Below are 21,387 nucleotides of genomic sequence, written 5' to 3'. Positions count from 1 at the left end.
GGCTACAGGAAAGCTGGAGAGGGGCTTTGGACACGGGCGTGGAGTGACGGGACACGGGGCGATGGCTTTGAACTCGAAGAGGGGAGATTTCGATGGGATCTGAGGAAGAAATTCTTCCCTCTGAGGGTGGTGAGGCACTGGCACAGGTTGCCCAGAGGAGCTGTGGCTGCCCCATCCCTGGAAGTGTTCAAGGCCAGGTTGGATGGGGCTTTGGGCAACCTGGTGTAGTGGAGGGTGTCCCTGCCCATGGCAGGGGGTTGGAACTAGATGGTCTTTGAGGTCTTTTCCAACTCAAACCATTCCATCATTCTATGATTCTATCCAGGCAAGATCAAGCGAGACTGTTTATGACAGCAGAGCACCCTGAAAGGGCAGTCGCTGCCCATCAACTCCAGCCAAACCTTCCTTCATGTTTTTGGAATGCTGTTTTTACCCAGCTTTGATCCACTTTTGGAGCACCTTTCAACAGATTCCTGTTTCATAGGAACATTCCCCAGTATGCTTATCAGTACCAGCCACGGCGAGACGAACATAACCTGTGGCTGACAGGGCTGGATCAGATGCTTCCTACGTAGAGGAACATCACACAACAGAGGGTTCTGCTGCCAAACCTGTTCCTCCTGCACGCCAAGCTTGGTTTCTACCAAGGGTTTGTAGTAGTCTCCTGTTTGGATTGTCATCTTTTCAGAAGACGACCTGGGGGGGTTGTGGAGATGACAAAACAAGCCCTGGTTTCCCCTAGCATTGCATTATCCTACGTTCTACCCACAGTCTTCTCCACACAAGGCCTCCTCAATCCCATTCTGTGCTTTGCTTCTGGTAGTGAACAGTCAACCTTGTTCCCAGACCCAACTTTTCATCCTCCAGTCCAAGACCCTACTTTTTGACACTGTTAGGACAATTCCTACAAGACCTGGCTTTTGTGAGGAGTCTTGCCTCAGCTTGGAAGCCCACCCCATGGTAGTCAAAAGGGACGGTGGAGAACATCGGCACTAGAAGCTGAGGTGATGCAGAGGTGTAGGGATTTGCCAAGAAATCATTTCTTCTTCAGAAAAAGCTACAACAATGAAGTCATTGGCTTTTTAGAACAGATTTTGAGTTAAGGCAGGCATCGTACCTTCTCCATCCAGGTGGTTTTAAAGCCCTGGTCAATAAATTCAGAGCAGGTCTCCTCTCCTGACAGAGCCTACTCCTGCTTCTATTTTGAACAAAAAACTTTGTCCACGCACCTTCTCCCTTCCAGCTGAAGAAGAAAGGTGCATTGCTCAGGCGAGCTCAAGTTTGACAGAAAAATAATGACTGCAGAGGATCTTGTCATGCTTTGAAGTTCTGGGCACGTTACTTACCTTGAACAAAAAACCTAGAGAAGTTCCTACTCAAAAAAAAAATAATCTCAACGGGAAAAAAGGGCTGAGGTGCTCTCTAAACCACTTGTATTTTTTGTTTTTCAGGGGGAGGGATTTTTTTTGAGCACGTTTCACCTCCTTTCATGCACCCGACCCAGCGCGTTGAACAAGCGACGCTACGGTACAGATCCCTCAAGGTGACACTACGGAGACGTTAGATATGCAGAGCAGGGAAGAGAAAAGGCTTCCAAATGAACGCGGCGTTGATGGATCCATCTGCAATTTTCCTGTGGAGCCGTACAGCAGCGCTGTCGGGAGCTCTGACAGCTTCAACAGCATCTCCTGGAAAGGGCACCAAAGGTGGAAGCGGGGAACCGAACGCTCTCTGCAGCCTCGGGTGGGGTGGGGTGATGTAGTGAAAGTCCTTTTAACCTCATTTTTTTATAAAAAAAAGCTTCCTGTATCCTTTTGCTACCCCACTTCATCAAGCCACACTCATGGAATCATGGAATGGTTTGGGTGGGAAGGGACCTCACAGACCACCCAGTTCCAACCCCCCTGCCATGGGCAGGGACACCCTCCACTACACCAGGTTGCCCAAAGCCCCATCCAACCTGGCCTGGAACACTGCCAGGGATGGGGCAGCCACAGCTTCTCTGGGCAACCTGTGCCAGTGCCTCACCACCCTCAGAGGGAAGAATTTCTTCCTAAGATCCCATTGAAATCTCCCCTCTTCCAGTTTAAAGCCATCGTCCTGTGTCCTGTCACTACACATCTGTGCAAAGTCCCTCTCCAGCTTTCCTGTAGGCCCCCTTTAGATAGATTTTTACCAGGGCCTGTAGTGATAGGACAAGGGGTAACAGTTTTAAACTGAAAGAAGGTAGATTCAGACCAGATATAAGGTAGAAATTTTTTGTGGTGAGACACTGGCACCGGTTGCCCAGAGAGGTGGTAGATGCCCCATCCCTGGAAATGTTCAAGGTCAGGTTGGACAGAGCTCAGAAAAATCTGACCTAGTTGAAGATGTCCCTGCTTATTGCAGGGGAGCTGGACTAGATAGTCTTCAAAGGCGCCTTCCAACCCAAATCGTTCTATGATTCTAAATGGCAAGTCCCAACACGTAACTCTGGATGGAGATCCTTCTAAACGGTAAGTCTTGATCATTGCAAGAAAGCAAAGAAGCACTTTCCTGCTCTCCCCAAAGCCAGGCAGCGAAAAAAACACCTGAGCTCTAACAATCCCAGTACTCTGACGTTATTCCTGGATGCAGACTGGCATACTGAGCGATGTCTGCTCTTATTTCCCAGGGCAGGCCTTAAGTAGAGGGCAAGAAGTTGAAGGGAAGGTTTCTTAGGAACTGGAGAGGTAGAGGAAGCATCACCTTCCAAACAAGCATTGAGATAGATTGCCATGAAGGAGAAAGGGAAGAAACTTTGGTCAGCTCTAAAAGCCTGCAACATAAAAAGGACACGGAGCTGCTGGAGCGGGGCCAGAGGAGGCCACGGAGATGCTCCGAGGGCTGGAGCACCTCTGCTCTGGAGACAGGCTGGGAGAGTTGGGGCTGTTCAGCCTGGAGAAGAGAAGGCTCCGGGGAGACCTTCCAGCACCTCCCAGTGCATAAAGGGGCTACAAGAAAGCTGGAGAGGGGCTTTGGACACAGGCATGGAGTGACAGGACACGGGGTGATGGATTTAAACTGGAAGAGGGGAGATTTCGATGGGATCTGAGGGAGAAATTCTTCCCTCTGAGGGTGGTGAGGCACTGGAGCAGGTTGCCCAGAGAAGCTGTGGCTGCCCCATCCCTGGCAGTGTGCCAGGCCAGGCTGGATGGGGCTTTGGGCAACCTGGTGTAGTGGAGGGTGTCCCTGCCCGTGGCAGGGGGGTTGGAACTGGGTGGTCTGTGAGGTCCCTTCCAACCCAAACCATTCCATGATTCTATGATAAACCCACTGGGTTTCAAATCGCTCAGACCTCAGTCTCCTTCCCACCTCGCAAAGGAGAACGACATCAAACCAAAGCTTGCCACATGAACGGCTCCTCAACATGTCCAACCGCCAGCGCCGCCGGTCTCCTTGAGAGACAACCACCACAACCCAAGGTAGCTGCTACGACCTGAGTAACTCCTTGTTCTTCCCCAGTTTTTGCGACACCCTTCGCTCCCTTTTCTGGGATACCCACAGCAGCTCAGGCTGCCCGGGACCCTCAGATGTTGACCTGCTTCCTTGTCCCCAAAGCCACCGGATTTAACTCCAGCAAGGGCTGAAACAGGACCTCAACTCCCAAAAATCCCAACAACCCCCAAGCAGCATGTTGGCAGAGGTCACGCTTAGTCAAGCAGATGCAAAGCAGGCGATCGCCGGTCCGGCGGCCTCAGCAAACCACCTCCTCCCTGCTCATTTCACCCAAATCTGGGTGAAATCTGGGTCATGGCAATCCCAGGCACAAATACAGACTGGGCGGAGAATGGATCGAGAGCAGCCCTGAGGAGAAGGACTTGGGAGTGCTGGTGGACGAGAAGCTCAATATGAGCCGGCAATGTGCTCTTGCGGCCCAGAAGGCCAACCGCGTCCTGGGCTGCATCAAGAGGAGTGTGGCCAGCAGGTCGAGGGAGGTGATTCTCCCCCTCTACTCTGCCCTCGTGAGACCTCACTTGGAGTACTGCGTCCAGTTCTGGAGCCCCCAACATAAGAAGGACATGGACCAGTTGGAGAGGGTCCAGAGGAGGGCCACGAAGATGATAAGAGGGCTGGAGCACCTTTCCTATGAGGACAGGCTGAGAGAGTTGGGGTTGATCAGCCTGGAGAAGAGGAGGCTCCGGGGTGACCTTATAGTGGTCTTCCAGTACCTCAAGGGGGCCTACAAGAAAGATGGGGAGAGGCTGTTCAGGAGGGCCAGTTGTGATAGGACAAGGGGTAATGGGTTTAAAATAGAGGGAGGTAGATTCAGGTTGGATATTAGGAAAAGATTTTTTACCATGAGAGTTTTAGAACACTGGAACAGGTTGCCCAGAGAGGTGGTGGATGCTCCGTCCCTGGAGACGTTCAAGGCCAGGTTGGACGAGGCCCTGAGCAACCTGATCTAGTTGGAGATATCCCTGTTTGTTGCAGGGGGGTTGGACTAGATGACCTTTGAAGGTCCCTTCCAGCCCTAACCATTCTATGATTCTATGAAATCCCACCACTTTTCTGGGAAGTGGAGGAAAACCACACGCCTCGCCACGAGCCGGCGGATCCGGTCAGAGATGCATCCACACAAATCCCTCAACTCCCCAGCTCCAAACTGATTTTTCTGCCTGCTGGTGTGTTGGTTTTCCGTTGTTGGCGTTTTTTTTCTTTTTTTTTTTCCCTCTCTAATTATTCCCAAATGTTCCTGACCACATGAAGTGTTGCCAGAGGAAGAAACATTTGTGTTTTTGTTATATTTTTTTTTTTTTAAAGCCTCAGCCACCGCAGCACCAGGCATGTGGCAAAGGCTCTACAGGATTTCTCCTCTCCCTGTTTTCTAGGGGACACGGATTCAGCTGCACACGTGAGATTAAAGAGAGCAAAGCAGCTTATGAAGCACAACAGCAGCATCCAGAAAGCCAACTTCAGGCCGGCAACAGGACTCAAAAAGTACTTAAAAATCAGTTTAATTACTAATAAAACCGATGATGCATCCGTACAGCCTCCAAAACTTGTGTGCGTGCTCAGTGCGCGCTGCTCGGCCAGCTGGAGATGTGCTCCTCAACCTGAGCAATTTAACAGATGGACACTAAAAAAAAAAAATAAACCCAACCACCTCCCCAGCACAGTGAAAGGAAGCAGGACTGGCTCTTCAAGAAGCAGCATTTTCCCTTTCCAGTCCTCGTGTAACTCTGCATCCCAGCACGCTGCCGGGGACGGCGCGTTGCTGGTTCATTTGTAGTCTTTTCAAGGATTTAGGGGAGATTTTGATGGGATCTAAGGATGAAATTCTTCCCTCTGAGGGTGGTGAGGCACTGGAGCAGGTTGCCCAGAGAAGCTGTGGCTGCCCCATCCCTGGCAGTGTTCCAGGCCAGGTTGGATGGGGCTTTGGGCAACCTGGTGTAGTGGAGGGTGTCCCTGCCCATGGCAGGGGGAGTGGAACTAGATGGTCTTGAATGTCTCTTCCAACTCAAACCATTCTGTGATTCAAAGAGGGACTATTTGTCCAAACATCCTGCACAGACCATGGGTTGACTCTAGTATCCTGAGTTCCACCCTTATTTAAAACACACCCCACTGTCCGTGCTTCTCTTCTACAAAGGGAACTGCCACCTCACAGTCAACGAGCGATTTCGCTTAGAATCATGGAATGGTTTGGGTTGGTAGAGACCTCAAAAATCATTTAGTTCCAACCCCCCTGCCACGGGCAGGGACACCCTCCACTACACCAGGTTGCTCAACGCCCCATCCAGCCTGGCCTGGAACACTGCCAGGGATGGGGCAGCCACAGCTTCTCTGGGCAACCTGTGCCAGTGCCTCACCACCCTCAGAGGGAAGAATTTCTCCCTTAGATCCCATTGAAATCTCCCCTCTTCCAGTTCAAAGCCATCACCCCGTGTCCTGTCACTCCACACCCTTATCCAAAGTCCCTCTCCAGCTTTCCTGTAGGCCCCCTTTAAGTACTGGCAGGCTGCTATAAGATCACCCCAGAGCCTTCTCTTCTCCAGGCTGAAGAGCCCCAACTCTCCCAGCCTATCATCCACTTTTCCATCTAATGCCATGATTTCTCCCCACCGCACACAGAGCGCTTTCAGGCTCGCAAGAAGCTCCACAAAAAGATCAATAAAAATCCTAACACTAGAGCTCCAGTGCGCAGAGCACGTCGCGTTTCTGGACAGTGAAAGGGTTGGGTTTCCAACCACGCTGCCCGTGGAAGCCATTTACATTCCAGCAGAGCGCAGAGCGGGGAGCGAAGATCAATAAAAACGCAACGAGGCAGACGGAGAAATGTCATCACCTCGGGAAGAGGCAGCCCAGAAGCCACGTGCGTCTGCCAAGAGCACAAACGGACGGGATGCGTGTGTTTTCTTCCATAAGGAAGGCACTCGGCTTCCCACCTGGAATACCACGTTCAGCTCTGGGGTCCCCAACAGCAGAAGGACATGGAGCTGCTGGAGTGGGGCCAGAGGAGGCCACGGAGATGCTCCAAGCGCTGGAGCACCTCTGCTATGGAGACAGGCTGGGAGAGTTGGGGCTGTTCAGCCTGGAGAAGAGAAGGCTCTGGGGAGACCTTCCAGCACCTCCCAGTGCCTGAAGGGGCTACAGGAAAGCTGGAGAGGGGCTTTGGACAAGGGTGTGGAGTGACAGGACACGGGGCGATGGCTTTGAACTGGAAGAGGGGAGATTCCGATGGGATCCAAGGAAGAAATTCTTCCCTCTGAGGGTGCTGAGGCACTGGCACAGGTTGCCCAGAGAAGCTGTGGCTGCCCCATCCCTGGCAGTGTTCCAGGCCAGGCTGGATGGGGCTTTGGGCACCCTGGTGTAGTGGAGGGTGTCCCTGCCCATGGCAGGGGGTTGGAACTGGGTGGTCCATGAGGTCCCTTCCCACCCAAACCATTCTGTGATTCTATGATTCAACACAGAGATTTTTCTACTCTCCTCAGTGGGGAAGAGGAAAGGGACCGCACGGTCCAAACCAGTGGCAGCTCGGAGATCGGAGATCCCAGGCTCCAGGATCACTTTACTGCACGATTTTTGACACATCCAGATCTCATCTGTAGAACAGGAACAACATTTCATACACTTATTTTACAGATTTTTATAAAAGCAGATGCAGGACACGCCCGTCCTCAGCACGACGGCAAGGTCAGAAATCCCAAGTTTCGGCACGCGACGCTGCATTTTTATCTGGTGCTCCCTGAGGTTTTTCCCTCTCATTTATAATCCCAGTCCCTACGCACGGCGCCATTAGAAGGGAGGAGCAGCCTGCAAAGCACCTTAGGTCAGGTATCAACTGATCCAGGGCTGGCCACGTCTCCAGCGGTCATAACATCAGCAAAGTCCCAGGAAGCATAGAATCATGGAAGGGTTTGGGTTGGAAAGGACCTCACAGACCACCCAGTTCCAACCCCCCTGCCATGGGCAGGGACACCCTCCACTACACCAGGTTGCCCAAAGCCCCATCCAGCCTGGCCTGGAACACTGCCAGGGATGGGGCAGCCACAGCTTCTCTGGGCAACCTGTGCCAGTGCCTCAGCACCCTCAGAGGGAAAAATTTCTTCCTCAGATCCCATTGAAATCTCCCCTCTTTCAGTTTAAATCCATTGTCCCGTGTCCTGTCACTCCACACCCTTGTCCAAAGCCCCTCTCCAGCTTTCCTGGAGCCCCATTTAAGCACTGGAAGGTGCTGAATGATTAGATTGCACAACTTCCAATCGATGCTCAAATCCAGGACCCAAACCTTCCAGGATCACGCTGCCCGTAAAATACAAGGAGCACATCCCTTCTCCCTCTGACAGGCTATTTCAGGCCCCATTTGCTACAAGTTTTACGAGATGTTTAATCAACAATCAGAAATTTCCACATTTTTCACTGCAGGAACAGCGAGGTTTCCGCTCTCTGAATTACACCACTGGGTTACACGAGCCCTCTCTGCCCGTTTCCGTCTCCTTCCCAATTATTTTTTAAAAATACTTGAAATACTTATTGAAAAAAATATTTAAAAATACTTCAAAATTTGAATTTTTTTTTTTTTTTCTTTTCCCCCCTCTTGTTTGAGAGCGCGGAGATGAGGATACCCAGTTGGGTGCCCAACTGGGATGGTACCAAAAAACAACAACAACAAAAAAATAAATCAGAGTGATGGATTTGGCTCTCTAAAAACTGGGAATCCATAAGGATCACCTCTCGCAGAGCTGTTTGTGGGAATGCTTAAAGGGCAGGAGCAGCCCTGGCAGCAAGAAGAAGAAAATTAGGACAATCACCAGATCTATTATGGCCAGAGAAAGAGGGAGAGCTGCAGAATTTGGGGAACAAGGTGCCTCCCATCGTAGCGGCACAATGTGGTTCTCTCACCAGTAACCAGGAACTGGGAAACCGAGAAAACCAGCTCTGGGGGTTCCTGCAAGCAATTTAAGGAGTAAGGACTAATTCCAAGGGCACGGTGCAGATGTTATCTAAGGAGTGCTCCACTTCTTCCCTTCAGCACCTGGAGCACATTCATCCCTCGCTTGCTTCTTGGCAACTGGAATTAAAAATAGCCAGCCTGGATTAGCTGCAAAGCAGAGACGAAAAAAAAAAAAAAGGAAAGTATTCCAGTAGAAATGTTTATTTTTTGAGAAAGAGGAGGAAGAGGAAAGGTCTCGGCTCAATGCGTTATCTAGAGCATGTAAGGAAATCATCACTGAAGCACAAACGCAGGAGGGTGAGCGTGGCTGCTGAAGGCAGGAAGGAGGAATTATTTTTTTGGAAGGGAAGAGGTCATCGGAACATTTGCAGCCATCTCAATCCGTAGCCAAAACGAAGTTTTCTCACTTTAATTATCTGGGGCGAACGAGGCTTTGGGCAACCTGGTGTAGTGGAGGGTGTCCCTGCCCATGGCAGGGGGGTTGGAACTGGATGGTCCGTGAGGTCCCTCCCAACCCAAACCATTCCATGATTCCATCTCATAAAAACGCCGCCATACAGCGACAGCAGCTACGGTCATGCCTGGAAATCCTCCACCTGATGGTCCATGATCCGTCCTCCAGAGCCGGTCCCCTCCGCGGCTCTGCTGCACCGCCCGGGAATTTACACCAGCCCAGTCCCTGGAGACTTCTCGGTTGTATTTAGTGGTTTCATGTCGGTGTGTGGGTTTTTGTGTGGAGGTTGGGTTTGGTTGGTTGGTTGGGATCATAAATATTCATGAGTTACTAGAGGTGAGCTTCTAAAACCTTCATCTTTCAGAATCATGGAATGGGTTGGGTTGGGAGGGACCTCAAAGACCATCCAGTTCCAACCCCCCTGCCATGGGCAGGGACACCCTCCACTACACCAGGTTGCTCAAAGCCCCATCCAGCCTGGCCTGGAACACTGCCAGGGATGGGGCAGCCACAGCTTCTCTGGGCAACCTGTGCCAGTGCCTAAGGAACAACATACCACAAGTCTTTGGTCTTGATATGATCGTCAGAACGGCTGGAGGACTTGAGCGTTGCCCAAACCGGTCTCAAACCAAGATACCGACTCATGAGACACGACGTCTGCCGTCTAGATTATAGTTTACTGAGAAACTCACCCAGAAGAACTTGCCCTGGGTCTCTGGCTTCACCAGCCTAAACGCAGATCAAGCAGCCAGAGTGGATTGAGTCAGGAGAAACAACGGGCAGGTCAGCTGACCTGAAGAAGGAGAAGCCACAGGAGAAGCCAACCGGGATTGAGGAAGCTGCTCCTAGTTCACTATCTAAAGCAACTACTTTGTAGGGCAAAGTCACCTACACCAATGTGCTGCGCACTTCTACAGCTCAAGACTCCAACCCCACAAACATCTCCCAGACGATAACTCCTCACGACAACTCCTCACATGGTGGCAGGAGCTGATGGCATGCAAGTTAAGGACTTGTTCAGGACCAAAGGAGGTCACCTTCAAATCCAGGTACAGAACTGTGGATTCACCTCATTCCCTGGGATGGATTCACATGAAGATGAGACAACTCCTACCCTGGAGCTCTACCTGAGAACATCAGGCTCATCCTTGTAGCAGCCTCTCAGTATCTAAAGGTGGCCTACAAGAAAGCTGGAGAGGGACTTTTTGCAAGGGCATGTAGTGATAGGACACCAGGCAATGGCTTTAAACTGAGAGAAGGGAGATTTCCATGGGATCTAAGGAAGAAATTCTTCCCTCTGAGGGTGCTGAGGCACTGGCACAGGTTGCCCAGAGAAGCTGTGGCTGCCCCATCCTTGGCAGTGTTCAAGGCCAGGCTGGACTGGGCTTTGGGCAACCTGGTGTAGTGGAGGGTGTCCCTGTCCATGGCAGGGGTCTTGGAACTGGATGATCTTTGAGGTCCCTTCCAACCCAAACCATTCCATGATTCTACGATGCCACCAGAACCAGCTTAAGGATTTTGGAGACTCAGAGTCCGAAAGCAGAAACGAGCTGTAGATACCACAGCCACCGGCAATAAGGCAGCTTCCAACTGCTGAAAGCCACGGCTCTAAAGACAGATTTACGTACAGCCGGGCTGCTGGGATTGTCCCATATTTTCCCAGGGAATTGGACAACCTTCAACAGTCCAGACCGTAGCAATCTCACCCTCCTTCCAACCTTCTAGAGTTGAACTCGATCATCTTAAGGGTCTTGAGCCAACCTATGTGATTCCATGACTCTCCGACCCCTCCTCGCTCCCACCGCAACCCCCCGGCAGCAAGTCCCATGGCATGCAACGGCAGGACCCTCCCAGCAGAGACAATTTCACCACGTTTATTCTTCTGCATCTCTTCATCCACCTTTTGTTCAACTAGAAGCTAAGAAGCTTTGGGTTCTTGGCCAAGTGGCTGCCTCTCCTCACCCTCTGTCCCTCAGAGGTGCAGGTGACAGGAGACTACGGCATTCCTGCTTCTCTCATTAGGGTAGTTAACAACCTGATTGAGAGCAGCCCTGAGGAGAAGGACTTGGGGGTGCTGGGTGATGAGAAGCTCACCATGAGCCGGCACCGTGCGCTGGCAGCCCAGAAAGCCAACTGTGTCCTGGGCTGCATCCAGAGCAGCGTGGGCAGCAGGTCAGGGAGGGGATTCTGCCCCTCGGCTCTGCTCTGTGAGACCCCCCTGCAGTGCTGCCTTCAGCTCTGGGGTCCCCAACAGCAGAAGGACATGGAGCTGCTGGAGCGGGGCCAGAGGAGGCCACGGAGATGCTCCGAGGGCTGGAGCACCTCTGCTCTGGAGACAGGCTGGGAGAGTTGGGGCTGTTCAGCCTGGAGAAGAGAAGGCTCCGGGGAGACCTTCCAGCACCTAAAGGGGCTCCAGGAAAGCTGGAGAGGGGCTTTGGACACGGGTGTGGAGTGACAGGACACGGGGCGATGGCTTTGAACTGGAAGAGGGGAGATTTTGATGGGATCTGAGGAAGAAATTCTTCCCTCTGAGGGTGGTGAGGCACTGGCACAGGTTGCCCAGAGAAGCTGTGGCTGCCCCATCCCTGGCAGTGTGCCAGGCCAGGCTGGATGGGGCTTTGGGCAACCTGGTGTAGTGGAGGGTGTCCCTGCCCATGGCAGGGGGGTTGGAACTGGGTGGTCTGTGAGGTCCCTTCCCACCAAAACCATTCCACGATTCTATGATTTAAGCCACACAGAGTTATCCCAGGAATTACAGCTACAGGCTCCTCAAACAAGTTCACAATAACTCCCAGAAATCCAGCTGCGAGCACTCCTCGGCCACCTTGGTATCAGAGATCGTCATTTTCCCAGAAGGACACCAAGTTTGCTCCTTCCTCTTTTTTTTTTTTTTTTTAAGCCATCTTGAGGCCTCGCTGGCAGCCTCCTTTGAGAAGCCCCTTTGAACCCATCTCCAGCTCCTTTGGAAGAGAGCGACACGAAGCCATCTGGCTCGCAGACCGGCTTGACCTTGGTTTTGTCTCGATCTGCAGCGGGAAGAACGCAGCAGCCACGGATTTCTGCGGGAAACACCGCAATCGGCGGCTCCTCTAGCGCCAGAGCAAAGACTTCACTCCAGCTTGAGAGCCTTCAACACGTGCCTCTCTTCCCAAAGGAAGTCCCCATCCCTGGAAGTGGCTGCCCCATCCCTGGAAGTGGTTGCCCCATCCCTGGAAGTGGTCCAGGCCAGGCTGGATGAAGCTTTGGGCAACCTGGTGTAGTGGAGGGTGTCCCTGCCCGTGGCAGGGGGGTTGGAACTGGATGGTCCGTGAGGTCCCTTCCCACCCAAACCATTCCATGATTCTAAGAGCACCGGAATTCTCTCTCCCAAGGGTATTAGCACAACTGAAGTCATTGAGATCAACATTAAAGAGTCATTTAGACTCGGAAACCAGCCCAGGTGCCGGCGGAACGAGCTGCGATTCCAACTCCGGATAGATTAATCCAGATTTTAAGCCAGGAAAATAGTTCCGAGCGTACGGACCGGCCAAGACACACCGAAAAGAATAGTTACTGGTTGTTGACGGGTAAGGATCTCCAAGACCTCGTGGGAGATGCTTCCCTTCGACTGGAGGAAGGGCGGCATCGTTAGGTGCCTTGAGTTCTCCCTCTTACACCCATCTTAGGTGACGGGGAAGAAAGAAATCGCTTCTCTTTTCCCAAAAAATAATTAAAAAGAGGTGCACGGTACGGAACGATACTGGGTAGGAGAACTACAAGAGGCATTTGTGAGCCAGACAAACCAGTCAGATCCCATCTCACACGCACAAGCCCAGCTCTCCCATCCACAGCTCCCGACGTCGCGGCGAACGGAGCCAACGGATGTTTTTTCCCTATTTTTTTATTTATTTCCCGTCCTCCCAGCAAGGTGCAATCGTGCTGGTTTTAACCATCGTGTGGTGCATTAACATTCAGCCGCAGCTTCATGGTGGGGATCAAGCAGCCCTCCCCGGACGGCGGTGGCAACCACACGGCCACTACTGGTGGCCCAGTGGCCCGGAGCACAGTGTCACACCTGGCTTACGGCCAGATCGAGAGGCGCCCAAGCCACCTGCTGCTCGCAGGGACCCAAAAGCTCCTCAATTCCATGAATTTTCTTCAAAAACCATCTTTTTTTTTTTTTTTTTTCCCCCCCCATTATTTTTTTAACCCCCTGAAGCCCAGCCAGCTGCATGTGCCAGGTGAGATGCTGGAGCAGCTGCGGGTTTATCCGTAGAGGTCACTCAAGGGTTGATTAAGCCACTGTCGCCAAGGAATGGGGGGGTGTGTGGGGGGGTGGAAATAAAAAAAAACAGAAATAAAATAAAATAAATAATTCCCATCCTGCAGGTTTTGCAGCCGGAGAATGCAGGTCTGGGGAAGGAGCAGAACGGCGCAGAGAGGAGGAAAAAAAAATAAAATAAAATAAAATAAAATAAAATAAAATAAAATAAAATAAAATAAAATAAAATAAAATAAAATAAAATAAAATAAAATAAAATAAAATAAAATAAAATAAAATAAATCCCTAAACCACCCAGTGGCTCGCCATCCGCCGCACACGCCGAATAAATAAACCCCGTTCCAGCGCAAACACCACAACTCGGCCATTTCTGCCCCCTCCAAGACCAGTTCACATCCCCCCCACCCCCCTCCCCCCCCCCAACCCCACCTCTCCGCACCCTGCTGCAGCCCCCCCCCCCCCCATCCATCCATCTCCCCCCGGCAGCCCCATCCCTGCCCGCACCCCTTTCCCAGCGCATCCCTGCATCCACACCCACTCGCACCCCACCCTGCGTGTGTGCCCCCCCCTTCCCACCCCATGCACCCCCCCCCTTCGCCCGGCCACACCTTACACCTCCGTAAAAACATCTCCCATGGGGTGGGAGCCATCCTAATCCATGCCCCCCCCCACCCCCCGCAGAGCATCCACAGGGAGAAGGATGGGGTTGGATCCAGCCCCTCCATAACCCCCCCCACCCAGGGAGAAGGGTGGGATCCAGCCCCTCCATGGGGAGCAAGGTGGGATCCAGCCCCTCCATAACGCCCCCCCAGGGAGAAAGATGGAATCCAGCACCTCCATGGGGAGCAAGGTGGGATCCAGCCCCTCCAGAACGCCCCCCCAGGGAGAAGGGTGGGATCCAGCCCCTCCATGGGGAGAAAGGTGGGATCCAGCCCCCCCAAACACATCCCCCCCTAGGGAGAAGGGTGGGATCCAGCCCCTCCATACCCCCCCCTTCCATGGGGAGCAGGGTGGGATCCAACCCCCCCACGCCCCCTTTGCCAATGCACCCCTGACCACCAGGGTGGGGTTACAATCCAGCCCCCCCCATCTCCTTACTGCAACCACAGAGAATTAGGTGGGTGCATCCAGCACCCCCCCCCCTCCAAAAAACAAAAAAAAAAGCAAAGGGGGTTAGAGGGGGGGGGTAGATTTGGAGGGTTGGAATTCACCCCCCCCCAAGAGAGCAGGGTGGGGTTCGCATCCAAACCAGTACCATGCAAAGCAGGTGGGGATGCCCTCCCCCCCCAAAAAAAAAAAAAAAATCAAGGTGGTGCTCACCCCCCCCCCCCAAATAAGAGACATCCCCCCCCCCCCCATATACACCCAGAAGGAAACACCCCCTCCCTCAAAAGGAGGCAAAACCAGATAGCCCTCAAGGTGTGGGGGGGGTCAAACACCCTTCAGGGCCCCCCCAAGCGGTGGGGGCACCCCCATAACCCCTGTATGGGGGGGGGGGGCAGGGAGGAAGAGCCCCCCCGGGGTACAAAATGGGGCCCAGACCCCCCTCAGCGCGCCCGGGGGGGCCAAAGGCCCCCCTGGGCGCGCTGAGGGGGGTCTGGGCCTTTTCGGACGGGGGGAGCAGCCCCCCCCACACAGGCCTCAGGCCCCCTCAGAGGGCTCAACCCCCCCCGCGGTGCCGGTTCTCACCTCTCCGCCATGTTCCCCGGTGGCGCTACCGCTCGGCGGCGGCCCCGGTCCCGGTTGGGCCTCCCATGGCCGCCGGTGACCGTCGAGCGATAACGCGTCGCGATAAGGTGTCGCGATAACGTTGTGGTGGTTTTTTTTCCCCCCCTCCCCCCCCCCCGCCCGCCCGCCCCGCAGCCGTTCGGCCGCCGACTGAGGCCGCGGCGCGCGCCGCGTCCCGCCGTCACCAGCGACAACGGCGGCGCGGCCAATGGGGAGCGGCGGAGGGGGCGGAGCCTAAAAGGGGGGGGGGGCGATTGGACACGCCCACTTCGTGCCGCGCCTTGAAGGGGAGGGGCGGGGAGGGAGGGCCGCGGGGGATGATGGGAGAGGTGGTCCGGCAAGGGGAGGGGCGGGCGCGGAGCGCGCATGCGTGCGGTGAGGAGAGGGGGGAGGCGGAGGGAGGCGCGGTGCGCATGCGTAGTGCGCGTGCGCGCGGCGCGCGAGCTCACGCGCGCGCGGCGCGCGTGAAATCACGCTGCGCGCACGCGTGTGCACGCGCACGCGCGCGCGGGGCGCGCGTGAAGTCACGCGCTGTGCACAAGCGCGCGCACGGACGAACGTGCGCGCGGTGCGCGTGAACTCGCGCTGCGTGCGAACTCGCGCTGCGCGCACGCGTGTGCACGCACGCACGTGCACGTGGCGCGTGTGAAATCACGCTGCGCACACGCGTGTGCACGTACACACGTACACGTGGGTGTGTGGACTCACTGCGCACACGCGTGTGCACGTATGAGCGTGCACGTGGCGCGTGTGAAATCACGCTGCGCACCCGCGTGTGCGCGTACGAGCGTGCATGTGGCGCGTGTGAAGTCACGCGCTTGGCACGCGTGTGCACGTACGAGCGTGCACGTGGCGCGTGTGAACTCATGCGCTGCGCACACGCGTGTGCACGTACACAGGTGCACGTGATGCGTGTGAACTCACGCTGCGCACACGCGTGTGCACGTACGCACGTGCACGCAGCGCGTGTGAAGTCACGCGCTGCCCGCCCGCGTGTGCACGTGGTGAGTGTGAACTCACGCTTGGCACACGTGTGTGCACATACACACGTGCACGTGGGTGTGTGGACTCACTGCGCACACGCGTGTGCACGTACGAGCGTGCATGTGGCACGTGTGAACTCATGAGCTGCGCACACGCGTGTGCGTGTGCATGTTCATAGATGCATGTGATGTGTGTGAACTCACGCTGCGCACACGCGTGTGCACGTACGCACGTGCACGTGGCGCGTGTGAAATCACGCTGCACACACGCGTGTGCGCGTACGAACGTGCACGTGGTGCTTGTGAACTCGCGCTGCGCACACGCGTGTGCACGTACACAGGTGCACGTGATGCGTGTGAACTCACGCTGGGCACACGCGTGTGCACGTACGCACGTGCACGCGGCACGTGTGAAGTCACGCGCTGCGCGCCCGCGTGTGCACGTGGTGCGTGTGAACTCACGCGCTTCGCACACGTGTGTGCACATACACACGTGCACGTGGGTGTGTGGACTCACTGTGCACACACGTGTGCACGTACGAGTGTGCACGTGGTGAGTGTGAACTCATGCGCTGTGCACACACGTGTGCATGTACATAGATGCATGTGATGTGTGTGAACTCACGCTGGGCACACGCGTGTGCACGTACACACGTGCACGCTGCGCGTGTGAAGTCACGCGCCGCGCACCCGCGTTTGCATGTGGTGCGTGTGAACTCACACGCTGCGCACATGTGTGTGCACGTACACAAGTGCATGTGATGTGTGTGAACTCACGCTGCACACACACGTGTGCAGGTACACAAGCACGCGGTGCCTGTGAAGTCATAGGCTGCGCACACGCGTGCACAGCGCACAGACATACATGTGTGTGTGTGTTCACAAGTGGCACGCACGTGTGTGTGTACACGCCCACCGCACATACGCGTGTGCACGTACCCATGTGCACGTGGCACGTGTGAACTCACGCTGTGCACACGCGTCTGCAGGTACACAAGCATGTGGGGTGCGTGAACTCACACGCTACACACACGCGTGCACAGCGCACAGACATACACGCCCTGGAGCATCACGCGTGTGTATGTCCACAAGTGGCACGTGTGTATGTACACTCCCACCGTGCACACACGTGTGCATGTACACACGTGCACGTGGTGCGTGTGAACTCACACACTGGCACTCGCATGTGCATGAACACACGTGCACGTGGGTGTGTGGGCTCACACTGCGCACACACGTGTGCACAGACATACACACCCTGGAGCAAAGTGCGTGTGTGTGTCCACAACTGGCTCGCACGTGTGTCTGTACACACCCACCGTGCACATGTGTGTGCACATACACACGTGCATGTGATGTGTGTGAACTCATGTGCTGTGCACAAGCGTGTGCACGTACACACAAGCACGTGGTGTGTGTGAACTCACGTGCTGCACACACGTATGTGCACATACACACGTGCACATGGTGTTTGTGAACTCACGCGCTGCACACACACGTGTGTGCATGTATGACGTCCACATGGCGCGTGTGAACTCACGTGCTGCGCACACGCGTGTGCAGGTACACACGCACATGGTGCCTGTGAACTCACACCGCGCACACGCACGTGCACGTACACACGTGCACATGGTGGGTGTGAACTCACGAGCACGCGTGCGCCCAGCACACAGATGTACACATCCTGGAGCATCACGTGTGTATAGGTTCACAAGTGGCACACACGTGTGTGTGCACATGCCCACGTGCACGTGATGCGTGTGAACTCACACGCTGCACACACGCGTGCACAGCGCACAGACATACATGCCCTGGAGCATCGTGCGTGTGTGTGTCCACAAGTGGCACGTGTGTGTGTGCACTCCCACCTTGCACACATGTGTGCACGTACACACGTGTGCAAATACACACAAGCATGTGGTGTGTGTGAACTTGTGCTGCACACACGCGTGTGCATGTACACACGTGCACGTGGTGTATGTGATCTCACACGCTGCGCACACGTGTGTGCACATATGCAGACATACACGCCACGGAGCATCGCACGTGTGTGTGTCCACAAGTGGCATGTGCCTGTGTGTACGTGCCCACCGTGCACATGTGTGTGTACTTACACACGTGCACGTGGCGCGTGTGAACTCGCACTGCACACACGCATGTGCACATACACCTGTGCACGAGGTGTATGTTAACTCACACGCTGCGCACATGTGTGTGCAGGTGCACAAGCACGTGACGCGTGTGAACTCACAAGTGGCACATGTGTGTGTACACTCCCACCTTGCACACACGCGTTCACATACACACGAGTACGTGATGTGTGTGAACTCGTGCTGCGCACATGCGTGTGCATGTACACACCTGCATGTGGTGTATGTGAACTCACGCGCTGCGCACATGCGTGTGCAGATGCACACATGCGCGTGGTGCATGTGAAGTCAGGCTGTGCACATGCGTGTGCACGTACACACATGCATGTGATGCCTGTGAACTCACACGCTGCACACACGCGTGCACAGCACACAGACATACACGCCCTGGAGCATCATGCGTGTGTGTGTACACAAGTGGCACGTGTGTGTACACTCCCACCTTGCACACACGCGTTCACATACACACGAGCACGTGATGTGTGTGAACTCGTGCTGCACACACACGTGTGCATGTACACACGTGCACGTGGTGTATGTGAACTCACGCTGTGCACACGTGTGTGTGCGTACGCACGTGCACGTGGTGTGTGTGAACTCACACGCCACACACACGCGTGTGCACATACACACGTGCACGTGATGCGTGTGAACTCACACGCTGTGCACACGCGTGCACAGCACACAGACATACATGCCCTGGAGCGTCACGCGCGTGTGTGTACACAAGTGGCACGTGTGTGTGTGTATGCTACCAGCATGCACACACGTGTGCACGTACACACATGCACGTGTTGTGTGTGAACTCATGCGCTGCGCACACGCCTGTGCTTGTACACCTGTGCACGTGGTTTGTGTGAACTCACAGGCTGCGCACACGCGTGTGCCCGCACACCTGTGCACGTGATGCGTGTGAACTCACGCGCTGCGCACACGCGTGCGCAGCGCACAGACACCCGCGCCCCGGAGCATCGCACACCTACACGCAGCGCCCGCACACGCACGCGTCATCGACACCCACCACGTGGACACGTACGCACACGCTGCACGCGCAAACTGCAAACATATCACACGCGTGTGCCCCGCATGTCATGGAATCCTGGAATGGTTTGGGTGGGAAGGGACCTCACGGACCATCCAGTTCCAACCCCCCTGCCATGGGCAGGGACACCCTCCACTACACCAGGTTGCCCAAAGCTTCATCCAGCCTGGCCTGGACCACTTCCAGGGATGGGGCAACCACTTCCAGGGATGGGGCAACCACTTCCAGGGGTGGGGCAACCACTTCCAGGGATGGGGCAACCACTTCCAGGGGTGGGGACTTCCTTTGGGAAGAGAGGCACGTGTTGAAGGCTCTCAAGCTGGAGTGAAGTCTTTGCTCTGGCGCTAGAGGAGCCGCCGCTTGCGGTGTTTCCCGCAGAAATCCGTGGCTGCTGCGTTCTTCCCGCTGCAGATCGAGACAAAACCAAGGTCAAGCCGGTCTGCGAGCCAGATGGCTTCGTGTCGCTCTCTTCCAAAGGAGCTGGAGATGGGTTCAAAGGGGCTTCTCAAAGGAGGCTGCCAGCGAGGCCTCAAGATGGCTTAAAAAAAAAAAAAACTGAGGAAGGAGCAAACTTGGTGTCCTTCTGGGAAAATGACGATCTCTGATACCAAGGTGGCCGAGGAGTGCTCGCAGCTGGATTTCTGGGAGTTATTGTGAACTTGTTTGAGGAGCCTGTAGCTGTAATTCCTGGGATAACTGTGTGGCTTAAATCATAGAATCGTGGAATGGTTTTGGTGGGAAGGGACCCCACAGACCATCCAGTTCCAACCCCCCTGCCATGGGCAGGGACACCCTCCACTACACCAGGTTGCCCAAAGCCCCATCCAACCTGGCCTGGAACACTGCCAGGGATGGGGCAGCCACAGCTTCTCTGGGCAACCTGTGCCAGTGCCTCAGCACCCTCAGAGGGAAGAATTTCTCCCTCAGATCCCATCAAAATCTGCCCTTTTCCAGTTTAAAGCCATCACCCCGTGTCCTGTCGCTCCACACCCTTGTCCAAAGTCCCTCTCCAGCTTTCCTGTAGCCCCTTTAGGCACTGGAAGGTGCTGGAAGGTCTCCCCGGAGCCTTCTCTTCTCCAGGCTGAACAGCCCCAACTCTCCCAGCCTGTCTCCAGAGCAGAGGTGCTCCAGCCCTCGGAGCATCTCCATGGCCTCCTCTGGCCCTGCTCCAGCAGCTCCATGTCCTTCTGCTGTTGGGGACCCCAGAGCTGAAGGCAGCACTGCAGGGGGGTCTCACAGAGCAGAGCAGAGGGGCAGAGGAGGTCCTCTTCTCTCAGATGATGTCCCAGACACCCCTGCATCCCACCAGTGCCCAGGCCACTGGTCACAGTCACCTACAAGGGCAGGAGCCACCGACACCAGTGCCAGACCCCAGCTCCCGGCGAGATGTTGGTCACCTTGGCTGCAGCTCGTGGCTCCCTGAGCTCACAACCCCGAGCCCTGGGACTGGGCTTTGGTCTTCTAGGCCATGACCTCCCTTCTCTCTGCCTGGTGCTTCCTGGGAACCTTGAAGCAAAATTCTCCGTCTTTCAACTCTGGTGACGAATCCAAGACGCCAGCATCCCATGATACCCACCGTCTCTGTTGCCATGGAAACGGAAGACTATTATGTTTTAAGATTTTTCAGCTATACAAAGACTCGAAAGGTCTCTCAAACTCCCCCAACGATTAAACGGGAGAAGCAATCAAAAAAAAAAAACCCCAAAACTCACCACCCTTCCATCAAGGCGCGTTCACAAAAGCCGCAGCAGCGTCAACCCCATCTACATTTGCCCACATCTCCTTGTGGATGAAGATGTTGGAATATTCCACGTACATTGGGAGAAGGAGGCTCTGGGATCAGCCAGGGACTGCAGGGGCATGAAGATGTGGGCATGCCCTTGAAGGCCAGCACAGGGACAGCCTTCTCCACCTCTAATGTGTCCAATGGGATGGTTGATCCCTGCTGAGGAGGGTTCAGGAGGAGCATCCTCGTGGTGGCCAGATCAACCCCGTCGTAGCTAAATGCAGCCCAGCGTGGCCAATTCATGTCTGTGTGTCCCTACACCCAACTCCTGGCTTTATCTTGATGGACTTCACCTCTTGTGGACCCAGCTTGCTTACTCCAAGCCCAAACCAAGGTGGGACGCAAACAGCAAAAAGATGTGCCCATGGTGGGACAAGGGGGAGAAGCTGAGGAGGTTCACGGTGTCCTGCCATCCATACGGTCCACCAAGGGGCCTCAAAGCACCACATTGATGTCAAAGACGTGACCCTCGTGGCACGCTCGGGAGCCTGGGATATGTCCGCTCCGGATAAGGAGCAGCCGAGAAGATGGCGCAATCGCTGATGTCACTCGCTGTCACCCGTGGTC

The 21,387-nt window shown here is 54.9% G+C and overlaps 1 protein-coding gene across 1 annotated transcript in view; it reads right to left on the bottom strand.

Annotated features, from left to right (window-relative positions):
* Positions 1–14,831, bottom strand: part of ARHGAP39 (Rho GTPase activating protein 39) — a gene marked incomplete at its 3' end in the record, with an annotated part of 152,686 nt that extends 137,855 nt beyond the window's left edge. The window contains exon 1 of the mRNA XM_086609342.1: positions 14,821–14,831. Coding sequence (XP_086465468.1) covers positions 14,821–14,831 — 11 coding nt within the window. The remainder of the gene's footprint in view (positions 1–14,820) is intronic.
* Positions 14,832–21,387: the final 6,556 nt, after the last annotated feature.

Source organism: Tauraco erythrolophus, chromosome 3 (assembly GCF_009769465.1).
Source record: "Tauraco erythrolophus isolate bTauEry1 chromosome 3, bTauEry1.pri, whole genome shotgun sequence".
Taxonomy (NCBI): Eukaryota; Metazoa; Chordata; class Aves; order Musophagiformes; family Musophagidae; genus Tauraco; species Tauraco erythrolophus.
This window is presented reverse-complemented; position numbering and strand designations above follow the sequence as displayed.